This window comes from Podarcis tiliguerta, assembly GCF_965153285.1.
Source record: "Podarcis tiliguerta genome assembly, chromosome: 6".
In the NCBI taxonomy this organism is placed as follows: domain Eukaryota; kingdom Metazoa; phylum Chordata; class Lepidosauria; order Squamata; family Lacertidae; genus Podarcis; species Podarcis tiliguerta.
In genome coordinates, this window is record NC_139539.1 from 18,425,898 (window position 1) to 18,444,327 (window position 18,430).

General features: G+C 41.5%; 1 protein-coding gene across 6 annotated transcripts in view; it reads right to left on the reverse strand.

Moving 5' to 3' along the window:
* The window catches only part of BCAS4 (breast carcinoma amplified sequence 4), a 55,372-nt gene that overhangs the window by 26,176 nt on the left and 10,766 nt on the right, over nt 1-18,430 (reverse strand). For 2 of the 6 annotated variants that reach the window (XM_083447068.1, XM_083447065.1), the window contains 3 exons: nt 12,452-12,553; nt 9,910-10,044; nt 4,901-4,932 (listed from right to left, as the gene is read on the reverse strand). In XM_083447068.1, coding sequence (XP_083303194.1) covers nt 4,901-4,932; nt 9,910-10,044; nt 12,452-12,553 — 269 coding nt within the window. Of the gene's footprint in view, nt 1-3,109; nt 3,364-4,900; nt 4,933-9,909; nt 10,045-12,451; nt 12,554-18,430 lie in introns of those variants that run through there. The other 4 variants (XM_083447066.1, XM_083447067.1, XM_083447069.1 and 1 more) reach the window with 3 other exon arrangements.

Here is an 18,430-nt window from a genome sequence, read left to right on the forward strand (position 1 = left end):
TTATACCCCGCCCATCTGGGTTTCCCCAGCCACTCTGGTTCCAGCAGAATATTAAAATACAATGATTCATCCCGTCTTAAAAGCTTCCCCAAATAGGGCTGCCATCAGATGTCTTCTAAAAGTCCAATAGTTGTTTATTTCTTTGACATCTGCTGGGAGGGCATTCCACAGGGAGGACGCCACTACGGAGAAGGCCCTCTGCCTGGTTCCCTGTAACTTTGCTTCTCGCAGTGAGGGAACCGCCAGAAGGCCCTCAGCGCTGGATCTCACATGTCCAGGCAGAACGATGAGGTTGGAAATGCTCCTTCAGGTATACTGGGCCGAGGCCGTTTAGGGCTTTAAAGGTCAGCACCAACATTTGGAATTGTACCTGGAAACGTACTGGGAGCCAATGTAGGTCTTTCAGGACCGGTGTTATGTGGTCTTGGCGGCCACTCCCAGTCACCAGTCTAGCTGCCGCATTCTGGATTAGTTGTAGTTTCCGAGTCACCTTCAAAGGTAGCCCCACGTAGAGCGCATTGCAGTAGTCCAAGCGGGAGATAACCAGAGCATGCACCACTCTGGCAAGACAGTCCATGGGCAGGTAGGGTCTCAGCCTGAGTACCAGATGGAGCTGGGAGACAGCTGCCCTGGACACAGAATTGACCTGCCTCCATGGACATCTGCGAGTCCAAAATAAAGAAAGCACATGCATTGTTTGATACCATATTGCAGAGATTCAGCACCAAAGAAACTGGACTGTCTTGATGTACAGTGCATCCCCACATAACAGTCTCCATCCACCAAAAAGTTATGAGGATTGGAACATTAGGTCACAAAGTCCACCTCAGTTCTTTCCTTTCAGGGATCTGAAGATCTAAATTACCCTATACTGGGGAAGAAGGACAAGCCAATGTTGTACCGATGTAGCACAAAACTGACATGGAGAAGTTCTCAAATTTCACTCTGGTGAGTTATTCCAAAGAAAAATGTGATCCAATCCAAGACTGAGTAGAGTTTCTTCTGCTTTCCACAATAGGTCAAATAGGCCAATGGAAAAGAAAAGTAGCAATATATTTGGGGGTTTATAGCATAGTGGCAGCTAGGGATGGGTGGATCTATCATTTTCGGTTAATTTTTCAATCTTAAATTGAATTCTCTATATTTCCGCATCACCCTGCATTTTTAATAACAGTCCTCATAAAAATTCATCAACATTTTAGTGCGAATTTCTCCTGATATATACATTTGCTTGCAATTTTGCCCAATATATGCATTTTTGCAAAGCAATTTCCCCTAAAATAATGCATTTTTGTGTTATTTTCAGTAATATGGAAATTAGTAGATGCATTTTTGTACTCATTACTTGGCAAGAGAAGGTTCGGAGAAGCTGCAAAATTAGAAGTGCAAATTTCAAAGAATGGCCTGTGTTTTGGTAAATGCAAATTAAGGTAAATTAATCTTAAATGCATGCTGAATCCAGTTTCTCCCCCATCCCTAGAGGCAGCTCGGCTGGTATTGCACCAAATTAGGATCTTTGAAATCTGATCGTAACATTCCTTTCTAGTGATTTCATTATGGTTCAGTCTTTGGCAGCTGAAAACATGCATTTTTATCATCTGGAGTTGGGCAGCCAGTGGTCTCATAGGATCTTGGTTTCAGAACTGTCTAGTAGTGTAGTTTTAATCAGTTCTCTCCAGTTCTCCTGAGTAAAAATGATGTCCTTCTGTCAGCCAGCGTGATCTCAAAAGCAACAGAACTATCTGTGGGGTTTTTTAAAGTGTTTCGTTATGCAGGATAATGCCCTTGCCAAAAAGACAAAGCAAAGTCCATGCATTGCACATCAGATGGATAAACAGCATATCAGATGGCTGAATCTGTATTGAAGTTTTTGAGCATTTAAAAAATGTGAACGCTGGAGCAAGACATGCACACTTCTGCACCACCCCCTTCAGCCAGTACAAGTGGATTCTCTCTCCAATATTAGGGAAGCCAGGGCAACTTCCGGTCCAGAGTTCCTGAAGAATGCTAAAAGTGGGGGGGGGGGGGGTAGCAGAGACAACAGTATACAATGCTGATGTGCTGCTCTTCATAAACAGAGAAAGAATGCTAGAAAAGTATTGCAGTTGTGCATATTGCCTCAAGGCTCTTTAAGGCCAGAATACAGCACACATAGAGAGTTTAGCTGCAACTAGCTGCTATTCCATAACACATGGAGGGGAAAAAAGCCTCACTCCAGAAAACTACAAAAAGGCTTCAAGAAGAAATGAAACTGGATGTAAAGCACTGAACACACGTCTGTTCTAACACATATGGAACAAAAGTCTACATTCTATTTTCTGATCTAGATGATCCCAAAGCTGCAGACCTGCACCAATGGGTAACAACCACTCCATCAATTTCTGGCTTATTTAAGCTCTACTCTCACCCGCAGGGCACAATAATTTCCACAAGCATCCTCTCTGACTTGTCTAGATTTTATTTCAGTCTGTTCTACTTAATCCTTCTGACCAGCTTTAAAACACATGGGTGAAGGACGGAAAAAGCAGCTCCAGATATGTAATAGAGATTAATCAGAATATTGATGACAGCCAATGGCAAATCTCAGGAAGATCTCTCCCAGGAGTTTAACTTACACATTTAAAAGCACTGGTGAAAGAACTAAACCTTGTGGAACACCATGCACCAAGTTCCATTGGGTTGAACCTGTGTCTCCAAATATATAGTTTAATTGGACAATAAAAATACCAGAGACCAACCCCCAACACCCAGACCAGAAAGGACAACCTGCCCTTTAGAATAGCATGGTCCTCTGTAGAAAAGCTGCTGAGAGGTCCAGTAAGATCAGCAGAAAAGTATTCCTCCTGTAGATATCCAGGAGCAGATAATTCACCAGGGCAATCTATGTATTCTCTACCCCAAAATGAGGTCTGATACCAGACTAAATAGTGCATCTTTCCTCAATTATTTTCAAACACATCTGAAGTCGCTCTACTACCAACTGCTCAAACAACTTCTTTAAAGACTGGGCACAGGCCTATAACTGGCTAGATCGTATTTTTAAAGAAACTGGTTTGCTTTTTTAAAGGAAGGCCAAGTCACTTTTACAAGAGAGATAGTCTTACCCTTCTTCAAAGGGGCATCTAGAATACATGATGATAATTTGCCAGTCCTGGCTGCCCAACTACTCAGTAAGTTGCAGTGGGAACCTTGGGCCCTCAAGATGTTGCTAGATTCCAACACCTATCAGCCTCAAGTCAGCAAGGTCAGTGGTCAGGGTGATGGATGTTCAACATCGGGAGAGCCACAGATTCATTCTTCCTGCTGAGCAAGTAACTGTTGTCTTCCATTTTCTGATTATTTCCTTTCAGTGAACACCAGAGCCTATGAAACACCAAGTGAGTGAAAAATCTGAATATTTACAGGAGAGGAGGCTACCTCTCTGTAGTTCCCAGCCACGCACCTCCAGTTGCCACCTCTCCAGAGCAGTTTAAATGAGAAGAGGAAGAGAAGGAAACTTAGGTCTCCCATTTGCTATCCTAGGAAACTGCAACTTACTGTTGGCTTCCTCCTTGTCCTACACAACTGCAATGGGGCAGACGTTGGGAGGGGGGGGAATCACGGGAACTGAGATATGGGTCTGGAAGGTAGCTAGCAGCAGGGCCACACAAATATGAGGTATTCCAACCCTAAAATGTTACCTGAAGTAGCATGCCAGTTACAGCTTTCAGTGAGAGTCAGCCATGATCAAGATGACTCAGAGATATCTCTTATGTATTCAACAGCAGAAGTTCTTAAAAGCTCCTCTGTAGATTGCACACAAGGACCCCTAACCCTTACTTCTCTTTCCTGGAGGTTTCCAGCATTGCTCAATATTGCTTCTGTTAGCCTCCTGTTTTTCATGCACACCAGAGGCAGCTTCTCTGACACTTTTCCAGTGACCCGATAAGAGACATCAACAAGCTTCTGTTGGCAAGTAGCCAGATCTTTGAGAGTGTCCTATGTGCAGTGACAGCAGCAGTGAGACAGCAAAAGGGGCATGGGCTCAGGTGATGCATACCTGCATTAATCAGCTACAGGGCTGCCACTTTTTAATCTAGAAAATTATGGACAGGCTAATTACATCAACTAAGGCAAAAATGGGAGTACATGCAACCACATGTAAGCAAGTGGTGGTTTTTTTTTATTATTAGCCTAAGCACAACTTCAAACTAAGGTTGGGGTTTTTTTTGGCATACAATGTTTGTGTAATTCAAAAACCTTCATATGCTGCCTTAAGAAGCCCTTCCTCCCAAGACACAAAGATATTTTTCAAACTGATGACACCAGGGATTTTGTTCAGACAGACAGTTCTTCCTTCACTGAAATATGGATAACAAGCATCTACTTATGGACAGAGCTCCAAAATATGAATAACTTAACATGGCCATAGGGCTACCAAATATCTGCAGTATACTGTAGTATTAGAGTGTCCAACCATATAGGACAGGTTGGGAACCTGAAGGCCAGGGGCCAAATGAGGCCGTCCAGGCCCTTCTATCTGGTTCTTGGGGCCTGTAGGGGGCCCTCCACTCATGAGGGAATGCAACCTTTGGGCTGGAAGAATGACAGCTCTGGTTCTGATCCACTCTTAGCCATAAGTCTTCAGACCAGTCACTATTTTTCTGTCTTGCCTACCTCCCAGGGACGTTGTGTGGGTAAAATGGGCAGTGAGATAACATTCCATTTAACCTGGGAGAATTAAGAGGATGGGCTTTAGGGAGCTGAGACTGCAAATTATTGTATGTGTGAAAACCAAAACTCAGCAGAATACAAACAAAAATTATCACTGAGTGCTTTGCTTTGTCTACTTTATTAACATTTATATTCAGCTGTTGAATAAGCTTCCAAAATAGTGTAAAAGCCATACCTGATTACATACCTGCATGGTTGATCTCTCACTGAAAAGATTAGCTAGTGAAATAATGAAGAGAAAAGGGCGGAAACATTGCACAAATAGAAAGGAACAATGTCCTACATATATGGGGGAGTGATCTTCCTCTAAATGTCAAATGCATTTAGCAATAATTCAAAAGCAAATCAAAAGCAATAATTTCCAACATAGGTGGAGCCAGTTGCAAAATACTATTGCATCTAGTGCTCTGGTGGACTGGGATAATAATAATAATAATAATAATAAATTTTATTTATATCCCGCCCTCCCCAGCCGAAGCCGGGCTCAGGGCGGCTAACAACAGTAAAACAGCACAAACAACACTTTAAAATCATTCATTATAAAATTAATTAATTCAAGCCACTGGCAACCATTGGGCCAGAGCGCTGCGAAGATTGCCAGTGGAGGGAGTCAGGCTGTGCCCTGGCCAAAGGCCTGGTGGAACAGTTCTGTCTTGCAGGCCCTGCGGGATAAATATTTTTCTTCTGTGAGCAATCAGAAAGATTAAACTGTTGTGCTGTCTTACACTGTTTTGCATGAACATATGTGGATGCTCCAAAGTCAACCTTAAATCTAGTTCCTTAAATGTTCCAATGGCTTCAACAAAACATTTTACTCATTCAGTTCCAATTCAATGCAACAGCTAGGTAAGTTTTAAAACTAACTTTCAAAGTCAACTGAACTAGGATTTCTGACCTAGCTGTTACAGCCCAGATGACCTTGTCTGTCTCTAATGTGGTTTAGCTAGTATGATATTGTGAACAAGAAACCTAATCTATCTCAAAGGATCTATCTCAAAGGACAGAAAAAGCAGAAAATATTGCACACTGCTTTGAATTCTTTAGCGGAAGGATAAAATAAAAATGCAACATTTAAATGTCGGACTTGCTTCTAATCCCACAAGTGACAGTAAACCTAAGGCACACAGACACCATACATGAACGTGGTGAGATTCATGAGTGGTAACTTTGCACAAGTTCACACATGAAAGTTCATCATTCGCTGATCAGGTGTTATCATCCAATCTGATGCTCCTGCCACCACACCTACATTGAGCTGATCTCCACTACTATCCCTCTCAGTAGTAGCAGCTATAGATTTTCCATTTGCATGGCTGCCCTATGTAAGCAAAACTCTTAGCCTAGTATGCAAAAATGGCATTCTTTCTGCATTTCCAGAGTTGGGTGCTGTACCGAAAATATGTTATGCAGCTGTATGAATGTGCCCTGAACAACATAACTTCAACTAGAAGCCCATTGTAAGTATCACTGCAGTAGCAATGTTTTTCATTAACTGATCTCTGTGTTGGCACTTCAGAAAATTATACAACAAAACAACACCATCACAAACTGGCTTATAAGTACTGTATAAACCACATTTACTAGAATAATAGCTAGAACAGACTTATAACCATTCAAACAACAAACATACTAAGGTGCCATGTGCAAGACAAAGCCTGGAAATACTGTAAACATGGAGGGGATAAATGTACAACTCTATCTTAACAAGTTACATGTACAGTAAACATTATAGACTGAATTAATGAACTGTTCAACAAGCAGCGTAAGTCCAATCACGGAACGGCAACCCCGTGCCGCCACAACGGCAAGGGTAGCACACTGGGGAATATGAAAAAGTTTTTCAGAGCTGTTTCTCAAAGATTGAACTGGATGAGATGTTCTTCAATGGGACTTGAGTTGGAAACACAAAGCTGTGTACATGGATCAATCACGGGAAGGCAAATCAAAGCCACCACCCTGGTGAGAATAACGCAAGTAGGCAAAAGGAGACGTGTTCTCCGGATATATTACAGGTTTCGCTACATGCTTCATCAGTTCGAAAAGCTGCATGATGCAAAATAACACTCCAATTACAATGTGTGGTAAGCCATAAAAATTAGAAAATATCAGTCTCATGCTGTACCTTACCCAATCATACAAAATGGTTTGCTCAGGATAAAGAAGGTATTCACAGGCACAGCTAGTGTTCAGACTCATAACAAGCAGTTAAATACAATACAGGTGTATAGAATCAATCATCACATGATTACATGGTTAAAGGTGCAGCATCACTTTTCTGTTACAACCAAACAACAGTATACATATTAACTCATACACAGCATCCTAGATCAAATTCAGTATTCAAACACTTTGGATATAAGGTTCCTGATTGAAATATTAATTTATACTCCTTTTGTAACAAGACTCTTTGAATATGTACAGTTCTAAAAGGTAGTTTTTTAAAGGTCCACAAGATAAAAAAACCTACTCAGATCATTCTCTGTATGGGCTGCTTGCTGGAAATGCTGGACTAATGCGGCGTCTAAACATATGTTACGTATTTTGGACCTATGCTCAGAAATTCTGGTCTTGCAACAGTCCACAAATTGTTCAACTAAAAACTGTGTATACTGCATCCGCTGCGCTTGTGGGCTGTTATATGTAGGCAGTACCATTCGTGCAATTAGGACCAGATTTGCCTTCCTATGTACACGGCTTTGCGTTTCCAACTCAAGACCCATTGAAGAACATCTCATCCAGTTCAATCTTTGAAAACAGCTCTGAAAAACTTTTTCATATTCTCCATTGTGGCGGCACGGGATTGCCGTTCCGTGATTGGACTACTTGTTGAACGGTTCATTTATTCAGTCTGTATAATGTTTATTGCACATGTAACTTGTTAAGATAGAGTTGTACATTTATCCCCTCCATGTTTATAGTATCTCCAGGCTTTGTCTTGCACATGGCACCTTAGTATGTTTGTTGTTTGAATGGTTATAAGTCTATCTCTATTCTAGCTATTATTCTAGTAAATTTGGTTTATACTTATAAGCCAGTTTGTGGTGTTGTTGTTTTGTTATATTATTATCACTGTCACCACATTTCATATTTTGTGTATATACTTCAGAAAATTAAACAGGATTGTAAAGAAGACATATTGCTTTAAAGTTCAAGGTGAAAATAACCCTCAAAAAGTTCACCTTTCTACAACTCTTTCAAATGTATTGGTAGGAAATAAAGGTAAAGGTACCCCTGCCCATACGGGCCAGTCGTGTCCGACTCTAGGGTTATGCGCCCATCTCACTTAAGAGGCCGGGGGCCAGCGCTGTCCGGAGACAATTCCAGGTCACGTGGCCAGCGTGACGAAGCTGCTCTGGCGAGCCAGCACCAGCGCAGCACACAGAAACGCCGTTACCTTCCCGCTATAAAGCGGAACCTATTTATCTACTTGCACTTAGGGGTGCTTTCGAACTGCTAGGTGGGCAGGAGCTGGGACCGAAAGATGGGAGCTCACCCTGTCGCGGGGATTCGAACCGCCGACCATGCGATCGGCAAGCCCTAGGCGCTGCGGTTTTACCCACAGCGCCACCTGTGTCCAATTTGTAGGAAATACATTATATTTTAAACTATAAGAGATCTGTCCACAATTCTATTCTGTTTAAAGAAGATGGCAGAGCTTTTAAGAGCATGGCAAAATGAGTCATTAGCAAGGAACAGAACAAAACCACATTCACCTGCAAACAACCTGAATATGAAGTCATCTCACCACAGAGATGACCTGGCAACAGCTTACTGTGCTCTAACAAAATCCAGGATAGACTGCTGCAATGAATTATACATGCGGCTATCTCTGAAAAGTGTTTGTACTGTCAACAAATTTGGCAGCCAACCTTTTAACCAGCACTGGCTGCTACGAAAACGTTACTCCACTGGTTAAAGATTTGTCAATGGCTTCTGTGCTGTTTCTGAACTCAAGTAAAAGAAATGGTGGCAATAATTATAGTGCTAAACAGCTTGAACCACAGTACGTAAAGACCATCTAATGCCACAAGAACCTGATTTGACTAATTATGTCAGCTTCTGGGGACCCTTCTCTTCAGAAATTAGGGAGTTGACTATTAGAGAGATGGCCTTTTATGAAACTCTACATGCTTGCTACACGCCTTCATTGCTCTCTTTTGGGAGCCAGGGAGTAGTCTGTCCTATTCTCCCGTACTTTTAGGAGTTCTTTTTTTTTTACTGCTCTTCTGATCTAATGGATTTATTAAAATTTATAAATTTTGTTTCATTTCTATTAGGTTTTATCTTCATAAGGGCTTTCTTTAGATGAAAGGTGGGATAAAAAATTGTAAATAGATAGATAATAGTTTCTTGGGTTGCCTTTGCGATGCCTGCACACAACTTGGCATGGAAAGAGACTAATTGGTGATTAAGAAATGGAGGTGTGTAAGGTACATAACTCAAGATTACTTGGGTAAGTGATATGAGCCATTCTTTTGTGGTCGAAATAGAGGTTGTATCCCAATGTCTCAGGTTCACAAACTGCTGCGGACTTGAATTCTAGCAGTGGTATGATGGACCGAATAATCATTTTGTTGGCACTTAAGATGTAAGTGGGTGGTGCATTTGAGGCCACAAATTGCAATTCTAAACAAGGCTCCATGTCTCTAAAAGTGATTCTCCACCCACTGCCAAAAAGCATCAATTCCAGGGAAGAAAGAAGCACATAGCAACATTCCACAACACCCTGTTAGCAGTTAATAATTTCATTGTTTTATTCCACTGTATGCAAACCACTCTGGGAGCCCTTTTTTGGCTGAAGACTGGGGTAAAATGCTCTAAATAAATAAATAAATAAATAATAATAATAATAAATTTTATTTATACCCCGCCCTCCCCAGCCAAAGCCGGGCTCAGGGCGGCTAACAACAATAAAAACAATCCAACATTCTAAAAACTTTTCACCATAAAATCAATCAAAACAAATTGATGGCAACCAGCAAGCAAGACCCTGTGCAGATTGCCAGAGGAGGGGGTCAGGCTGCGCCCTGACCGAAGGCCTGGTGGAACAGCTCTGTCTTACAGGCCCTGCGGAAAGATGTCAAGTCCCGCAGGGCCCTAGTCTCTTGTAACACCAGATGAATGGGATAACTGTAAGGAGGTTATTTCAACAGGCATCCCCCCTCCTCCAATGCATCACAGAACTTTGACACTTACTTTTTTAAATGAAGGTGTAGCTACTGAGCCAAACAGCTTCTGCACAGTGTAGGGAAAGATGGCATGAGCCTTCTCTGCCTCGAGGACTTGTTCTTCTAGGAAAGAGACATGGTGTCCTGCCATTTTCACAAATGCCTAGACATGCCGGAAGAGAATAATAATAATAATAATAATAATAATAATAATAATAATAATAATAATTTATTTATACCCCGCCCATCTGGCTGGGTTTCACCAGCCACTCTGGGCAGCTTCCAACAAAATATTAAAATACAATGGTCTGTTAAACATTAAAAGCTTCCCTAAACAGAAATAAAGCTAAACAGTCTCTTTTTTTAACTTGGTTTTAGTGCTGCCCCAGTTGTATATCCCAGCTTCAAGAACATCTCTCCAGGGTCCCTGCTTCCTCCAATAACTCAGAGTAGTTTTGTTGTGAGCAACGGTCATGCTAAATCAATGCACGACATGTGAAAAGAAGAGGGCTGTACCAATTCTCCTCCTAGTCCAAGCAAAGTTACTATGTATACAACAGAAAATAATATTTAGAATTTATTGGACTCCACTACATCTGTACATAAAAGGATTGTCGAAAACAGCATTTTCTTGGAGATGTAATAAGGATAATGCTCCTTTAAAATACATGTTTTTACAATGTCCTATACTTACTAGGTTTTGGGAGAAAGTAGTGGATTTTGTAAACAGGAGTGTATGAAAAAAACTAAAATCTTCAGAGGATAATATTCTTTTGAACTACATACCTACTATATGGAATTTGACAACTGGACATCAATAAAAATAAAAATATCTTACAGCATATCTAAAAGCATAATAAAAACATCAAGCATTAAAAACCTCCTGATTCTCCTTGACATCTGATGGAAGGGCATTTCACAGTGAGGGTGCCACTACCGAGAAGGCCCTCTGTCTGGCTCCAAGTAACTTCGCTTCTCACAGTGAGGGAACCAGCAGAAGACCCTTGGAGGAGGACCTCAGTGTCCGGGCTGAGCAATTAATGAATTCATCAATAAATTCCCTGTGCCCTTACTATGGCCAAAAGACTGATATTGCTGCACTAGAAAGATAAATGTGCAGATCCATTTATTCAAAGGACTGAAGACCTGACTACACTTGCCACCTATGAGTGGATTGCTTACAGATGTAGACTTTTGCATGGGCACTTTCAAATGCTTTAATTAACTATGCAATTCTAATAGAATATAATAAGAAATGCAAATAGGTTCCTTCAACTATCATACACATCAATAATGTTAACTTTCCAAACGCAATTGTGCTAGGAAGAATTTCATCAGTGCACACAGAGGTTGGGTTTGAAATTTAAGAATTTACAGTCCTGATAACACAAAGACTTCTGAGTCACTGAAAGTGATATTAAACAATGCCATATGTATATTGCCATGTTTTGCTGCAGAAGCAGACTTCCTCACAGCCTTTACAAGAATGTGGCTTGTTAAAAAGAGAACATAATTCTGTTAAGTCACACAACCTTCCCTCACATAAACATTCGGCATTCACAACACACATGCACTGTGGAAGAGAGAAGCAGGCAGATTTGCTACCTAATAGAGTAAAAGAAGATGTATGAATGTTTGTGTGTATGCAATACCTTATCTGTATTCATTTATATTCACACACACAATCCTCATAATGCATATAAGCACACATTCCCATCTCTCAACAAAACCATTCACATGCAACTACAGTGGTACCTCGGGTTAAGTACTTAATTCATTCCGGAGGTCTGTTCTTAACCTGAAGCTGTTCTTAACCTGAAGCACCAGTTTAGCTAATGGGGCCTCCTCCTGCTGCTGTGCCGCCAGAGCACGATTACTGTTCTCATCCTGAAGCAAAGTTCTTAACCCAAGGTACTATTTCTGGGTTAGCGGAGTCTGTAACCTGAAGCGTATGTAGCCTGAAGCGTATGTAACACAAGGTACCACTGTATCACATACATAGAACATTCACATTTTCAGTCTATCAGTTGACTTCAGGATTGGTTCAGCAGAGAAGGCATCAGGTAGCACAAATTAACTGTACACTCCTCGAAGTGCCCTTAGGCCCTGTATGTAAATTCTAACAGTTCTGAGTAGTTAGAATATTTATAAATGTCCCATGGATGAATCAATGGCCTAAGTGGTCTCATTTCAATCTACTGAACCCAGAGTTATTGTAGCCAATAGCTATGAAGATTTCAAAGACTGCAGATTGTATTTACCTGAGTTTTTATTACCTGGTTTGTTTGTTTTTTTGGGGGGAGAGGCTGACAAAAGCATTATATTACTGCAACTCTGCATGTTCTAGGCTTTAGTTTGATGCTTCACTGACCTCTTCACAGCATTCAAAAAACATGCAACAAGAATTAAAAGCTTCATCGTATCAGTCCTGCAGAGAGCTGAATAATGTTTTCATGCTTCTAGGCATTAGCACCAGATTTCTAGGCTCACTTTTAAATCTTCAACACAAACGGAGAAAAGAACTTTCACATGCATATTCTTTGGGACAATTACTTGATGTGATAACAAACCTCTAGCTTATCCACTTTGGTATAGATGCTGTTCATTTCTATCACCTTGGCTTTAATTAGTGGAATCGCCTCGTCCAAGAGTTGGGATGTATTGCTTCTAATCTGTATAGACAAAGGGAAAAAAATCTGTATCAGAAAGCACTAACAATAAATACCAGACATATTTCACTCACTATTTAGAAACTGAAGTACTATTACCGTGTTTTATTTATTATATCAGTACTGTGTGCTTCCTTAAGGAAGTTAGCTTATATGTATATATCTCCTTATGGCCTCCCATTCAGTCCACAGCTACATATCCTCAATGATGCTACAGTAATCAAGTGCTCCATTATGAATTGAGAACCATGAAAATATTCTCCAGATGTTGCTGCACTACATCTCCTGTTACTTGATGAGAGTACAACAACGTTGAGAGGACCACTGGCTCCCTACCTTTGCTTTTGAATCTGGGCACATGCATTTGCAACAAAAAAACACATGTTTTCACACAACAATATAGCTATTTGGCTTTCCGTTCACCCTTGTAGGAGAATGAATGCCATGTGTATCAAGTGACCATTGGGCATTCTCTAACTGACAATTAGTTGCCTTCAAAGCTATCCAGTGAAGACTCTGAATAATGTTAAGATAACATATTCTTTACTATAGCACTGCGGAACCTGAAGCGCTCCAGATGTTGTCAGACTCCAGCTTCCATCCGTTCCACCTAGCATGGCCAATGGTCAGGGACAGTGGGCGTTGTAGTTATGCAACATCTGGAAGGCCTCCCATTTCCCACCCTGCTTTACACCAACAAAAAGATGAAGCAGACAAAGGTGGTATCATCACCATTTGACATCCCTTTGAACCAGGTCTTTGATGTCCAAACATTTACAAAAGCAACAGAGCACTTCACGGACTAAACAAAGTTATGATGGCATAAAACATGGATAGGCAAACTAAGGCCCAGGGGCCGGATCCGGCCCAATCACCTTCTAAATCCGGCCCACAGACAGTCCAGGAATCAGTGTGTTTTTACATGAGTAGACTGTGCCCTTTTATTTAAAATGCATCTCTGGGTTATTTGTGGGGCCTGGCTGGTGTTTTTACATGAGTAGAATGTGTGCTTTTATTGAAAATGCACCTCTGGGTTATTTGTGGGGCATAGGAATTAGTTCATTCCCCCCCCCCCGCCAAAAAAAAATATAGTCCAGCCCCCCACAAGGTCTGAGGGACAGCGGACTGGCCCCCTGCTGAAAAAGTTTGCTGACCCCTGGCATAAACTCTAATCCATGAAATCTTATGCTATAATAAAAATGTTAGTATTTGAGGTGCTTCAGAACTCTGTTGTTTTTGCAGCAGCAAACAAGCATGGCTAACTCTCTGGAAATATTTAAAAATCATTGGTTCAAGGACAAGGAAACGGAGCAGAGGTTAGAAACTGACCCTTAATTTACCAAAGATAAGCAAGCGAAGGTTGCTTGTTAATGTTGAAAGAAGCAGCCTCAAAAGGCCTTTTGCAAAGCCAACGTAAGTACATTGAAAAGAAACAAAGTTTGAAATGTAGACAAAACAAGGAGATATTAATCTACAGAAGAACACTAAAGGTAAGCCCTATAAGGTTAAAACAGGCATCTTCCTCCAGATGCAGAAATATATAAAAATCAAAGAATGATAGAATTATACTGTTGGAAGGGACCAAGAGGATCATCTAGTTAACCCCCTGCAATGCAAAAATCTGTTCCTCAAGAAATAGAACACCTTTTTGTCAGAGATTAGCAGGTTGAATTAAGAACCATACCAACAAAGAAACCAACATAGAAATACAGTGGTGCCCCGCAAGACGAATGCCTCGCAAGACGGAAAACCCGCTAGACGAAAGGGTTTTCCATTTTGGAGGTGCTTCGCAGAACGAATTTCCTATGGGCTTGCTTCACAAGACGAAAATGTCTTGCGAGTTGCTGCGATTTTTTTTCGCTCCCCACCCCCTTTTTCTAAGGCACTAAGCTGCTAATAGCCTTTTAGCAGCTAATCCGCTAATCCCTTAAGCCTTTAATAGCCGCTAATAGCCACTAAACCGCTAATAGCGCTAATCCGCTAATGGGCTTGCTTCGCAAGACGAAAAAACCGCTAGACGAAGAGACTCACGGAACGGATTCTTTTCGTCTTGTGAGGCACCACTGTATGCAGCAAGCCCTTATTTACTCCTCACCCTTGCACCCCATTTGCTAAAAAAGAAATTCCATTCTATCCTCTCCTCTTAGATAAAGGGAGGGTGTTGTGAACTCTGATGGGATCTTTTCTTCCCTCCTCTCCTCCCTTCCCCCATGGCAGGTTCTTGAAAAATAACATAATCCTTTTTCCATGGGAGTAGCCAAAACAAACATGCGATGGTCACCTCCAGGCTTGACTACTGTAATTCACTCTACGTGGGGCTGCCCTTGAAGCTGTCCCAGAAACTCCAGCGGGTGCAGAATGCAGCAGCGAGGCTCCTCACGGGGTCTCTACCATGGGAGCATATTCACCCAGTGCTTTTCCAGCTGCACTGGCTCCTGGTGGAGTACAGGGTCAGATTTAAGGTGCTGGTTTTGACTTTTAAAGCTTTTCACGGCCTAGGACCCTCGTACCTGCGGGACCGCCTCTCCCGGTATGCCCCACGGAGGACCTTAAGGTCCATATATAGCAACACCCTAGAGGTCCCGAGCCCTAAGGAAATTAGATTAGCCTCAACCAGAGCCAGGGCCTTCTCAACACTGGCTCCGGCCTGGTGGAATGCTCTGTCTCTTGAGACCAGAGCTCTGCGGGATCTGATCTCTTTCCGCAGGGCCTGTAAGACAGAGTTGTTCCACCTGGCCTTTGGCTCAGAATCAGTTTGATTCCCTCCCCCTTTTTCTTTTTCCTTTTTCCTCCTATGATGAGATTCCTCCCTAATTGTTTTAATGTTGTATCTTTTAAATTGTATTTTAATCAACTTGTTTTTATTATTGGTTGTTAGCCGCCCTGAGCCCAGTCTTGGCTGGGGAGGGCGGGGGTATAAATATATTATTATTATTATTATTATTATTATTATTATTATTATTATTATTAAACTGAGCAAGGTAGGTCCTCCTAACTATCCCAACTGGTATTGGGTGAGTGGGTGAGAAGAGAGAGCAGAGGGTTCTGTGTTTATCAGGGAAACAACCAGCATGAAGAAGTTGCCACTGCTACATGAGGGAGAATGTCTTTGATTTTTTTTATAAAGAGGAGGCGATCTTTGACTTCAAAATACTTTTAGAAAAAACATCCCTTGATATTTTTGTTTCTTCTTGCCCACATTATTTTTGTCCCACTGATCTGACACAGGATGAGAGAAGGCAGTAAAGTCTTTGTGTGTGCTGGTGTATGTGTGTCTGCCTGTGTTGAGACAGAATGACGGTTCTATTTTCCCTTTCCTCTTTTGTGTCTACACATTTTCCGCAGTGAGCCTCAAGCTTGCACACACTGCCCTTCCCAGCCAGCATGGCTGCAACAATTACTCTGGACATTTTCACTTCTGTTTTAGACCAACCAGTTTGCTGTGATATTCACACTCAGGCAAACCGTAGTACAGTGGAACCTCGGGTTATGTACCGTCCTCCTTACGAATGCTTCAGGTAACGAGCTCCGCTAACCCAGAGGTAGATGTCCCTAGTTGCAAACTTTGCCCCGGGATGCAAGCGGAAGTCGCGCACCAGAGATGCAGCAGCGGGAGGCCCCATTAGCAAAAGCACGTCTCATGTTAAGAAGGGTTTCGGCTTAAGAATGGACCTCCGGAACAGATTAGTAAGTTCGTAACCACTGTAGTCTTAATTATGGTTGGTGGAAACAAGTCAACTTCAAAAACACAGGAACGGCTCACATGTAACACTAAACCAGCCTTCACAGATCCAGCGGCCTCCTGACGTTTTGGTCTACAACTCCCAGTTGGTGAACCCTATGCTGAACCATCAGGAGTGAACAAAAAAAAAACCAAAGCGAAGATGTAGAGATCCCAAAACATGACTGATGGATGCCAAGATGGACTTAGGTATAAAACAGCCCAGTGTGCCATTCTACCTCTAAACCCTTCTGCTTTGTAGTTTAAACAAAATAAGTCTCACCAGGTTTACTATGTTCAGCAAATCTAGCGTCCCTGGGCTAGAAATCATTACATCAGTAGGCTGTTTTTTAAAACCCTCAAAACATGAGACTTTGCTGATTAGTTCTGTTTCACAAACCCTGCTGATCAAGGCTCTCACATCTACAAATACATGAATTTGATAAAAATGTATGGCCGTGTAAAGAAAATCTGATGTCATACATGTCTAATGTGATGGATCTCATTTTATATATTTATAGAACCAGCACTCTCAGTTCAGCCACATCTTTGCCCAAAGATTGTTTGAAGTTAGGATTCTCATAAATCATAGGAACCAACAAATTTATGCAAATATATAAAGAATCATTGAGCCCAACAACTGTAACAACTAAGCATACCCAGAGAAGCAGGATACTGAAAGCAGTGAAACAAATTAATGTAGAATGTTTTATTGACTCACTAATTAAAACGATGCATCCATTTCTTCATGACAACAAACAGAAGACTATAAATTCCTTGGTTTGTTTTTATGTGCAAAAATTGGAATGAATCTGAAAGATGACATGAAATTTTATTGGATACTATTTCATACACTGCTGAAAGGAAGCTGCCACTACAGGTATTTAGCACTGCCAAGCACAAATTCAGCAGACTAAGCATAATGCTTTGATGCTGCCAGATCAGGTCAATAATTTGTATACAGCCTAATTATTCATACTTCAGATTCTCTAAAAATATTTTCATGGGTAGAGCAAAGATGAAGCAAGCAAACACCCCCATTGAAGAAAGGGATTTGGGGGTGGGTGTCTCGAGGGAGCACTCAGTTTATTGAACCAACTTAAGTGGTTTTTGAAAGTTTTAAATAGCTGAAATGCCAATAAAAAAGTAGAGACATCACCTTGCCAACAAAGGTCCGTATAGTTAAAGCTATGGTTTTCCCAGTAGTGATGTATGGAAGTGAGAGCTGGACCATCAAGAAGGCTGATCGCTGAAGAATTGATGCTTTTGAATTATGGTGCTGGAGGAGACTCTTGAGAGTCCCATGGACTGCAAGAAGAACAAACACATCCATTCTGAAGGAAATCAGCCCTGAGTGCTCACTGGAAGGACAGATCGTGAAGCTGAGGCTCCAATACTTTGGCCACCTCATGAGAAGAGAAGACTCCCTGGAAAAGACCCTGATGTTGGGAAAGATGGAGGGCACAAGGAGAAGGGGACGACAGAGGACGAGATGGTTGGATAGTGTCTTCGAAGCTACAAACATGAGTCTGACCAAACTGCGGGAGGCAGTGGAAGACAGAAGTGCCTGGTGTGCTCTGGTCCATGGGGTCACGAAGAGTCGGACACGACTAAACGACTAAACAACAACAACAAAAGTGGTTTTTGAAAGTTTTAAATAGCTGAAATGCCAATAAAATGAAGTGTACCTCAAAACTCAGTACAGGCAAAAGTTTTAATTAAACTTTCCCTATAGGGAAAATGAAAAAAGAAGTGGCTATTCCTTCAGTGGCCTTGAAACTTGCAAAAATGTTACAGAGCCACAAACTTTAACCATTTTGTTTGAACAGTTCCAAGCTTGAAACCTAAAGCACTATAATAAGATTGATCAGAATAAACCTTTGGCCACTTGCAGAGTTGAATCAATTTTCAGCATTCATTGAAATATTAAATCAGTAACGGGGGAGTAAGCAACATTGCCCCTGTTCCAGCTGTTATGAGCAACATAACTTTAAAGTCCCAAAAATAGTGGTTTGCGCAATTCCAAGCACTGGTACGTACCTTTAAAGGCAGCCCTACATGGCTTGGGACCTGGATAATGCTTTCACCTACATCAACCAGCTTGTACACTAAAATCTTCCCCAAAGGCCTTCCTCTGGGTGCTGCTGCCACCATTTGAA